Below are 11595 nucleotides of genomic sequence, written 5' to 3'. Positions count from 1 at the left end.
CACCGTTTCTGTGTCTTTGATATATGTGCTTTGTAACTACCTTTGATTTCAAACCTCCATGGGGTTCAGTGTTCCTCCCCTTAGTGTTCCTCAGTCCGGCATTGTGTTTCAAGAAGTCTCTCTCATTGTCCCTGTATTGTGCATTCTCTTGTAACCTTCTGATTTCCTTCTCCTCTTCATACCCTTCTTTCCTCTTTCACCCTCTTTGCTGTCTCATCTCCCTGACCCCCTCCTTCTCAGAGCAGGGCCCAGCGTTGTTCCCACCATGCCCCTAGGACCTCAGCAAGCTTCCAGAGGGGAGAAAAGCTGTAGGAGCTCATTCTTCCAGCCAGGTGAGACAGCTTTCTCCCAGAGCCAATGCTTTGCCAGGTAAATACATCAAGCCATTCTCCCTACCATCTGCTTTCCTCCTCTCCCACCTCTCTGAGGGCTTCTGCTACCCCAGTGCAGGCAAGGTCTGCTCTCCCCAGCAGGAGCAGCTTCAGCCCTCCAGCTCAGCTCTCTCTCCCAGAAGAGACCAGCAAGCTGTGGTGACAGCCTTCCTCCCACTCCTCTTGCTCTGTGGCTGCAGGGAGCCACGTGTCCTGTCCCCTGGTCCCACCTCCCCACCTGCACCTTCAGAGCCCTTTGTGCGGCTTGAAATTGCCTGAGTGAATCAGACCTTGAGCATCCGTGTTGGCCATGGAGGCCACACACCTTGGGCTTCTTTGGAAGATGCTTCAAAAACACCCTGCTCTGATGGTGATGGCCTAGGTGGTAGGAATATGAAAGAGGTGGTGCTCATGGAAGTGGAGAGGATTTTAATCTCTTCAGTGAAAGCCAGCTCTGTGCCCTCATGCTCTCAGGTGCGTATCAGCCTTCCTTCAGCCACATCTGAAATTTTAACTTGTGATAAATGTCAAACCCTTCCTGTTTTAACAAAGGCACACTGGTTTTCAATCCACTGCCTTTCAGTCCTGCTGACAGCACCTTGTTGTGTTGTGTGAAGGGAGTTACTGCCTCTCTAATCCCGTTTTTATCGCCTTTTAAAAACAAACACATCCACTTCTTTGGGCGCACTGGGATTTTCTGAAGTGGGGTTTAATTCTAAGGGAACTTCATATGGGTTTCACACATTAAACACCTCAGCTGGGGAAGAAGGAGGATGCTGTGGCCAGCCCAGGACTGCTGGTAAATGGAGCAGTGGCGGGCAGCGATCACAGGCCCTGGCCATGGCTGCCTGGTTAAATTAATGAGCTCCCTGGCATAGTTGTGGTTCAGGCCATCTAGGACCCTCCCATACAGTTCCTAGGCACAGACTGGGAGTCAGCCCAAGCCAAGGACAGCTCAGATACAGCCGCCCTGTGTTGGAAGCTCGGAGTGTGGTAAACAGGCACGGCCAGCCCCTGCCACAAGGCTGGGAACACAGTCACAGGATGGCTGAGGCGCGAAGGGGCCTCTGGAGGCCATCTGGCCCAACGCCCCTGCTCAAGGACATGTCCTGCACTGTTTTGTTTGTTTGTTTCTGGTACAAATGTAGCTTGGGCCTGTTCCTGCACACCCTGCCTGGGCCGGGGTGCGAGGGCTTTGCGGCCTGGCGGAGCGGAGCCGTGTGAGGAGGGCTCTGAGGGGCCGCCACCGCCTCAGCGCTGCAGTGCTGGAAGGCCGGGTGCTGTGCTGCTGCTCGGTTGGATCCCCTGAGCCCCGGGTCTTGGGCAAAGCACTCTCCATATAGTATATATAGCCCACATATTGCCACCCCTGGGGTAACCCGAGAGAGCTGTGACCTCCGAAAATGCGTAGGAAATGCCTTCTTTGTGACAGCCGTGCTCCGTGCATTAAGTGCTAAGGCTGTTCAACAATGCAGGACCATAAGGAGAACCATTAAAATGCGAGAGGGTGCCAGGTTTCCTGAGCTGCTACAAAGCTGGCTGGAACAGTCACACTTTGTTCATCAGTGAATGGCTTCGTTTCCATTTTTCAAATAACGGGATGGCAGAAGGCCAGGCTTTATTAATAAAGCATAGAAATATAGGCTCTAGCACTATACAGGCTTTTCTTTCTGGTAAGTGTTGGAGTACCTAGACTGGTAGCTTATTATCATTTGTTTAAGAAACCAAAAGATAGAGGTAAAAAAACAAGCGACGTTCTCTTTCAGGTGTTAAAATTCAAAAGGGATGTGAATCTTTCATCATTTATTGCCCTGAAGAAAAACGTAAATTACATGTATATGTAAATTATAGAAAAGGACTGGAGGGCCCTACTGGTGCCCAAGATTCAGAGTTTAGTGTACCCTCGTCACATTTCTTGCTCAGGATTGCTAGGTAATGTCAGGAGCTATTTAGGCTATAGCAAACACATCTTCTGCAAGAAAAGAGTCCAATAACTATGGTAATTTTTAAAGAAACCTCTCCTAAGATGCAGGATAGATAAAAGCCATTTATCATTCCGGAGGCAGTTATATGGTATTATGGGAGAAAGGGAATGGCTCTTATTTTATGCACTCTGTCTTACACCTTAGTGCCTCTTAAAGCAGTTACAGCCTTCCTTTCTGAGCTCTTGCTTTTGTGCCCTTCCCCTTCTCTTTTCCTGACCTCCTTTACCTAAAGGAGCAAATCTCACACAGAGCCAGTTCCCATCTCCTAATGACTGGGCCTTATTTCAAAGAAGCATGTTTGGCACTGTGTTGGTGGTGCTGCGTGGGGTGAGTGAGTGTCCACCCCCTGCCACTGAGGCACGATCGGCCCCCACCTGCCGCAGGGCCCCGCCACACACCCTGCTCAGGCGGCATCTCCCACCCTTCAGGGACTGAGCTGACAGAAAAGGGAAGAGATCCTGGACTGCTCGCACCCAAAGTCTCTTGCTCCTTCAGCCTGAGCTGAAGGTCCCCCAGCCAGCCTGGTGGATCCCCCTCTAGAGAGCCCAGCAGCCACCGTGTGCCGTATCTCTTCCCAGACCAGGCCTGAGCAGGGAGGAAATGGCAGCCTCCTGCCTCCCTGTCCTCCCAGGCTGAGGAGCAGATGAAGGAATCCACACCCTGCTTGGCTTGCTTGGCCCCCACCAAAAGGACAGAAGGGAGCCTCAGTTACCTGCCTGCTTTTGGGGTGCTAGAGGAAAACTGGCCACAGCCAGCGCTAGCCCCAGCTAACAAGGACGCAATAACCAGGTCCCGTTCCTGCAGTGGAGTTGTTACTGCATTCGTTTGACTCCTAGGAAAAGTGATGGCATGCCAGGAGATGTTTCAGCTCTATCTAGTAGCTTAGTTAAGAGATAACATGGTGTCACAGGCCTTCCATATAGGATCCACAGCAGCAACAACAGGGTTGTGTGAGGATACTAACACACATCACCTGAGGAACCAGTCCCTTGCCACATGCCAAGCTGGCTTCTTTGGAGGTTTCCAAATTTGACTAGGAAAAGGCCTGACTTCCTGCCCCACTCCAAGACCTGGAGTTTATTGCATGCTTTTATGGCCCTGGTCCTTGCCCCATCAGTGACTTGTGATGGGTTGTTCTTCGTGAGTACCTCTCAACTCTGAAAGATCAGAGAAAGTATAAAGGGAATGTATGTCTGGTCGTTCTTGGCAGATGCCAACAAGACACACCGACTGGTAGCACACCTAAAGAAAATGCACTCGTTCTGTCTGAATTATTCAATAGCTGAGACCAACTGGTTAATTCAAAACCTTTGATTTTGTGAGCTTCATTAGCAACTTCCTTGCTCTTGGAAGGATCCTCAGGGTTACTCAGTAAGAAATCACTCCTGATTTCTTCCTGCTTGTTAACACAATGTGACATTTAATTGCAGTCAGTAGAAACCTGTTTTAGTGATGGTGGAAGTTCAGAGCTGACCTACATTCAGAGACCTATTTATACTTCCCTCTCTCTGCTGGCTTTCATGGGGAGCATCCAAAAAATAAGGCCAGCACTTGAAGAGAACCACCCATGGTCATGAATGGACCTCTTCCCTTAAATAGAAGTCCCTGCTCCTGGCATAATTTGACCTGCCTGCTGTCAAGTATCTCAGCTGGTTTGGAAGGAAATCTTTGCAGAGACAGTCTGTGCTACAGCCCTTATGCTGACCTTGCACAAGGAGAAAACAGGAGCTCACTTTGCACTGTGTAGAAACAATGACTCAAATGTGAATAAAAATGAAACGTCCCTACTCTTTTCAGTGGATTACTACCATATATGCTTATTTTTCAGCAGTTTCCAGAAAGTAAGTTCTGCAGTATACACAATATAAAACTTGAGGAAATTACAGCAACACACCAACTGCAGGGTAATTTTGCTGGGAGAACTGGAAAGGTGGGCAGCTCCCAGAGACATGCCTGTATACCTGTTAATGGTCCTGAAGCTCCATAAAGTTCATATGACTGAAATTACTCCCTAGATCTGTGTTCTCTTCCTTTCCAAATCAGAGGGCAAACAGGCTCTTTTAGTCTTGACATCTTTCAGATTAACCAAAAAAAACCCTCAAGGACTAGTCATAGCCTCTTATTCTGAATGGCAAACCCAATACATCTGCAGTACCACTTTATTTTAGCAGTCTCCCAGTGGCATAAAGTGCAGCAAGTTAAAAGGAGACTCGGTAAGGCTCAGTGCTTTAACATTTTAAATGTTCTACCATGTAACCAGACAACAAGCAGGTCTGAGGCCAAACTTCCAGTGCACCTCACAAATGCACAATTCCATGCCCAGTTGACCATAACTGGAACTTATTTCTAAAACTCTTGTTTTAAGCTCTGCAGGGAGCTTCTGTAAACATAACTCTGCCACAAGCAGTTTTCTCCAAGTACTGCGAGACAGCCGTGCTATATGTCTTTTAATCAGCTAGCCCGGCAGTAAAGAAATATTTTACTGCAAAAAAAGTGACTCAAATTTTTAGTATATGTTAGTGAAATCAACCTACAGTAGCAAGTCTTTAAGTAGTCTCCAGAGGAACAGGTGCCCATCAGCTGATTGTTTTGGTATGTAGGTTCAACTGTTTGAAGTCTTGCAGGCAAAGCTCCCCTCCCTGCCCTGCTCTCCTGCTTGTTCCTCCTCATGCAGGCTGCTCGTCATATGGAGTCTTTCTAGCAAGTAGGAGCAAGATCTTGTGATGACCAGCTGGTAGAAAGAAGGAAAGTACATTGTGTTCCTGGGCTCTCAGCTTTGCAAGGCTTACTGTTTAAATCAGCCTTTGAAGACCGCACTGTTAAATGGTATATTGAACATCTGCCTGTTGCTAAAAATTGGCTTTTTACAAGGCGACGTTGGAGTTTTCTGGATGTACAGTAATTTAGATATTTGTTCCTTGTAATGAGGGCAAAGACTGAGCATCCCATCTTACTGGGGACTATTATAGACTCTGTGCAAGACAGATGCCAAGACCATCTGCTTCAAGAATGACAGCCTTCTTACCAGCAAGTTGCGTGAGGATATGTGGGATATTTCCCCCTCTCACATATGAAAAGAGTCCAAGAAGAAGATGGCACAAGGCCAAAAGAACGATCAACTTCCCGAGGCAGAGCTCCAAGGATGATGGAGATAGCCCACTTACCCGTAAAACCCCCGCTGCAAAAGTAATTGGTATTAATAAAAGTGGCAACACATAGCCACGTCATTTCTTAAAATTAGAGATGCATGGTCAAGGGGAACAAAATTACAATGCTGTCACAGCAGCCTTTCTTGCCAACTTGCAAGTATTCCTTCCAGATAGGGCGACAGGCTTGCCTCCAGCCCTCACAAGGAGCTCCTTCCAGCTTGAAGCCCTTTGTTTTGTTCTCTGCCCAGTGTTGGAGGACAATGAATTGGGAACTTGAAACACGCTGCTTCCTTTCCTCACAGAGCTGCTTTTCCGTGGCTGTCTGCTCACATGTGAAGTTCAGCCTAGAGGTCTCAGTCTAGACTTGTTCTGACCGATATTTGTAGCAGACCAATTTCTGGCAAAACATGAAATTGGGAAGATAAGAGAACAACATGATTAGAGTTAATTAGCCCAGCAAGAAGTCTGTTCCCAGGTGGCTGCTGGTGAGACAAGTCTAGACTGAAGCCACACAGACACCCACCGCCTATTCTCAGGCACAGGAAAATAGCTGACAACGAGAGCTGTGGAGCTCATAACTCTCAGGCTGACGAGAGGGAATTATCCTCGTAAAAATTCCCCCTGCAGGCTTCAATGCAGATGTGAGAAATTCCACAAGGGATTAACAGGGTGACCAGCAGCGAAGGACAAAGGATTTTATCTGAAAGTTTCTAGCGGGATTTTGATTCAGGGCTTGTTGCACACGTTTAATCCTAATTCATCATCTCCAGGATTTCTTGAGTCAATGCTTCTTGATTTTGTTCCCAAGACAACAGCCCATGTATTACTACATCAGCTTACACACTTCGATATGTGTATACACACACAAAGCTCTGATGAACAAAGTGATGCATGGAACAATGCAGTACCAACTACGAGCCAAACATTTTGTGTACTCTAATTTACATGCTTTTAAGCATTTGGGAAAGATGTTTCTGATAGGGAAGCTAAAATACAACATTTTTTCAAAGGAATTTATCTGCTGTATTTCCTCCTCCCCAGTTCCCTATACTTACAAGCTGTTAATGGTCAGGCACACTGCTACATATCCATTTAGGAAATGTATTTGAAGGAAAAAAAAAAAGCCATTCTAAGTTATTTCAGCCCATTTTCTCCTTAAGCAGCATACAGGGCACACTGCACATCAGAGCTCAACACCCAGCTCAGGAATCAAGTCTTCCCTGTGAAAAGAACCACACCAAAAATTTACAAGTAGTACCAGTGCTCTGCTCGTGAAAGCGGTCTGCAGAGTTTCCCTGGTACACAGGACTACTGAGATGGGAAAGTAGAGGAAAAACATGTACATTTGGTACAGTTATGTGATGACATAAATGAATAGTGAAAAGACTCTGAAACTCAGCTTCAGACAGCTGGTCTGAAATCCCTAAGTTCCATGGTCACTTACAAAGGCCTAGCTTGAAATTTTTGTTTCATGTATTCTTTGAAAGAACAGTCTTCTTAATCAAGCCTTCCAAAACAGTAGATTTAAAAAAATAGAAAACAAGAAAAAATCGTCCTTCTTCCTACACAATTTGAGATTCTTTGCATCTCAACTATTGAAATGCCTTATCTTCTATCCTCCTGCTAATTATAGCTATTACTCTTTTACTATTGTTTAATTGATGAGCAGTGGTTGGACTTACAGTAAACAACAGAGTGTAGTCCAAAACTGTAATTACATGGGATAAATTTCTTACACATTTTTATTTGTTATGGCCTAAAAACAAGAGCAGATAGAGAATTAGGAGGGGGAAAAATCCTTTAAATTTACAATAGTTTTGTATGAATGGTAACAGAACTCTGAATCTGAACTCTGATACAACTGAGAATTAAAATGCCAAACGATAAGAAATATTTCATATGGACAGTGCTAGATGGAAGAACTGAATGAAGATAAGCAGAATTTTTTTTATAAAAAGATTTATTAAAAATAAGTTCTTTGACGAGAAAAAGTGTGGCATGTATATACATTAAATTGTCAGAAACTTTATGGAGCTTATAATACAATGTATTCATTTTGTTGGTGTTTTCTTTTTTTTTTTTTTTTGAATATGTCATGCTTACTGGAACTTAACAACATTAAGGGAAGAGAAAAACACCGAGCACACGACCATTACAGGCAAAATCTTCAAACTGAGGAGTACTTGTAAAGATGACACTTGGTGATCAGCATGATACAATTGTTAAACACAGACAAAACAAGGTTTTTATGAACGTGGTTTTCTGTTGATACAGTTTAATTGAGGGCTGCAAGCTTCTGATTAGTTCATTCCTACTGTGAATTAACAGATATTAGCAAATGGTTGTGTTCTATGAAGGTAGAAGTATTTTGGGGAGAACAAAATACTGCCAAAAGCCACAAACAAATGCATCTTTTCCAGCTCTATTGCAGCAGGTATCAAAGATTTCTCCTTAGGAAGAGAATTACACAATTGCTGGTTTTCTTCTTGAAGTCCCCACATCTCTGACAGCCAGAACCACAAAAATAGTTTTTCTTAAAATTATTTTATTTTACAAGAGTATCTTGCACAAAAAGTGACAGGACAAACTAACACTCGATTCTGCATGCTCCAGATGACCTCAGATTCTCATACACAGATGTCACATTTCGAACAATATCCTTTGAGTCAAGTCTTCTGAAATTCCCTATTTTTTAGAGCGTATATACAGCTAGCTGAGAACAGCTGTATTACAAAATGTCTACCTATCCTCACAGCTGAATTCACTCCAGTCTCAGATGTCTGCAGGGCTTACACCTTTAGATCCTTGTAGCAGCCTCGTTAGTCCCAGAGTTTAATAAGACCATCCCAGCCGCATGTAATTACTTTGGATGTTTCGTGTGGATGCCAGACTGCACCAATACAGACTTTATCATGTGCTTTTACTCTGCTGTAGAGTTTTGTTGTCTTCCAGTCCCAGATGTTAAGTTTTCCATCTGCATCTCCAGATATCACATAGCTGTATTAAAGGGATTAAAATAAAAGGTGCATTAAGTGCAAAGACTGCTGGTATTTTAACAGTTTACACTGAGCAATGGAATAGAGCTTTGCCCAGCGAGCTTCCCATCTGACAGTCTGAAAACATATCTGCCAGAGAATTAGCATTCATGCTGTGCTCTAAGGCACACAAGTCCTGCAGAAGGTGATTCATCAGCTGCGAGGTAAACGTGCTAAGCAACGTGATTATACCATACACAGTGTTACTGGAACTGAAGAGAAAACATCGGGCAAAGATAAAGAGCTAGAAGTTTATCTGCAAGTTACAGACACTTCACTATTTCCTCCAGGTTTGCTGAGGTTATTCTCCTGTTTTTATAGTAATGAATACCTTACGTACATACAATGATAAATGTATCGGCATATTCCTGAGCAAACAGGATGAAGAACAGATAGTTCTCTGAACAAGTCAGGATTCACCACAGCAGACCCACAAATTAGAAAAAGTGAGTACGTCTGAATCCCAGGTATTCTAGACAAATGCACATTGCAGGAATAAAGCCTTAAGGTTTCTCAGAAGACTTTGCAGCTGGTCTACAGTAAAGAGATTGAAGCAAGTCAGATGTGGAAGCCTCTTGTGCTGCACCAGGTCTGGACAAAACAAGGGGAATCTCCGGATGCTCTGACACAGAAACATAAGCCATCTTTGCAGAATGGGGAATCTGGAATACGCTGACTGTTTTCTACTGTTGTTTGGACCAACTGTTGAGTATAACTTAGTCTAATTAAGCCACAAGAGCAAACTTTCCATTCTGCTGCTTGGCTAGTAAGCCGTCTGATGCTGGGTTAATTGAATGGCTGTGCATCAATCAATGTTGCAGAGGATTCAAAAATAAATCTGTCTGTGCTAGCAAGTTTACAATGAAACTCTTTCCCACAAAACTCACCTCATATCAGGTGAAAAATCCACTTGACAAGCGTAGCCAGCTACCATGTGACCTTTGAAGATTTTCTTTTTGTTTAATCTGAATCTGTTCTGAGCTCCAAAAATCAGAATTTGGTTATCCATTGACTGGCAAGCCAACCATTTCCCTATAAATGCAATAAAAAAAGATATCAGAGTGCCATGCGTGAAAAAACAGACTTGGCTGAAAAGTTTGAAACATAACTTTTCCTGAACTATATTAATCCAGATTTTTATTATGCATCAGTATCAGCTTCTACCTAGAACCTTATTTCTGCCCGTTATAACTGCCACAAGAGGCAGAACCTTATGCTTGGCAGGAATTGGGAAGCCTATGCCCACAAAAACCCCTCAGAACTGTAAAAAAGCCCTGCCTGTTATAACAATATGCTGCATTAACCCCACTGACTTACTGACCTGTTGTTAAGCTGCTGAGTAAACTTGCTGGTGCACACATTCTAAACACTCAATCAAGTAATTCAGATGAGGAGAAAAAAACATCTAGCTGCAATCTGTTTGATTACCTCCTTTGTGGGTACTCTAAGATGATCGCCTCTTATTTTTCTTTATGAGAAAAGCAGGTCTAAGGTGGACTCGGGAGTTTGAAAATCCTTAAGTTTTTGGAATCACTTCATATTCTGTGTCTTAACCGAATATAATTTACTGAAGACATTTAAGAAAAAAAAGAAGAGGGTTTTCTAATCTTAACTCTGTTTCACTCTGCTTCTTGGCAGTGCCATTAACTCCTGCCTGAGAATCCAATGAAGATGATGCACTACAGAACAGCACAGAACAGAGACTTCTGTCCTGAATTCTTTATATCATCGCTGTCTTCACAGTGTCCTATCTGAACAGCAGTAACAAAATGTGCTGACTTATCTGTATATCTGATCCAGCTACTAGCTTGGAATTAGAGGTTTTTCTTAAGACTCCCAAAGAAATAAACAGCATGTGTACCCCAAACATGTTATTCTCTTCTACTTTTTAAAGGTCTGTTTCCATCTCCTGCACCCTTCAGAAGGAAACGTGTCCCTGCTAATGGCAGGGGGGGTGGAATTAGATGATCTTTAAGGTCCCTTCCAACCCAAACCATTCTGTGATTCTAAGAAATTGAAAGTTTTCTTCTGTAAAATTTTCTATTTAATTTTCTTTAAAGGACTCATTTAACTCCAAAATGATGCACTATGTCTCTGGCACAATCTGTAGCGTAATTATTCTGAAAGCCCTTAATCTGTGTGATGTTGGACTACTGTAGGTCAAGATAATATTAATTAATACAAGATATCTTGAGCTGAATAAATGACCCTGCTTCGTTCCTAACATCATTTACTGTCTCATCACAGAAATCAAATACTCAAATGATCAATCAGGAACAAGAATGAGAATCTGGTAAACACAAGATTTCATACAAATGTGGAAGAATGAGATGATCTGAAAACTGGATCAGAATACAGCACGTTGTGCCACCTCAGAAGTATGGGTTGAAATAGCCCAGCTTGGGAAGCTAACATTTTAAAGATGTAGCGTTCTTTCTCCAGAATCTTCCTTTCTATATTAAAACTCTACTTCAATTATTAAGGATAAAATATTTACACTGCAAAGCAAATGTAATTTGATGCTGATAGCTGGCTGAAAATGCTAGCTGTGCAACAAGTTCGTCAGCCACTGCTCAACAAATGAGACTGTTAACTGTAAATCCAGTAACACTTCAATAACGTTGGCAATAAAGCTATTTAATTTTGGCCAAAACACATAAAGAGATTTTGTCCTATTAAAAAGATTTTTCACTTCTTACTGACGGCACTAACCCTTTATCTTCCTTCAGTTTGATTCTCATAGAAGAATATAAACACCAGTGAAACGTTAACATACAGAAACACTGAGATAACTTAGAATTTCTCTTGTGCAAGTGTTATTTGGGCTATATTCAGAAGAGAAAGCAACAAACAGCATTAACAGGAACATGTACATCATCACTCTTTGCTTTATCAGTAGCACCACAGGGACTGATGAACTTGCTTAGTAGTTTGCAGCCACCGTCAATTACCACCATTGTTTCTCTTAACATTTTAAATATTGCAAAGAACACATTATAGCTCTACAGAAAAAAAGGAGAGTCCTTTTACTCTGGATGAAGGTCTAAATTTAAAT

At 43.1% G+C, this 11595-nt stretch overlaps 1 protein-coding gene across 1 annotated transcript in view; it reads right to left on the bottom strand.

Annotated features, from left to right (window-relative positions):
- Positions 1–7568: 7568 nt before the first annotated feature.
- Positions 7569–11595, bottom strand: part of CDC40 (cell division cycle 40) — a 40694-nt gene continuing 36667 nt past the window's right edge. Inside the window, exons 14-15 of the mRNA XM_083832532.1 lie at positions 9428–9572; positions 7569–8502 (exon numbers count right to left, since the gene is read on the bottom strand). Coding sequence (XP_083688658.1) covers positions 8325–8502; positions 9428–9572 — 323 coding nt within the window. The 3' untranslated portion in view covers positions 7569–8324. The remainder of the gene's footprint in view (positions 8503–9427; positions 9573–11595) is intronic.

The sequence above is a fragment of the Anser anser genome, assembly GCF_964211835.1.
Source record: "Anser anser genome assembly, chromosome: 3".
NCBI lineage: Eukaryota > Metazoa > Chordata > Aves > Anseriformes > Anatidae > Anser > Anser anser.
The sequence above is the reverse complement of the archived record's forward strand: the minus strand, read 5'-3'. Positions and strand labels throughout refer to the sequence as shown.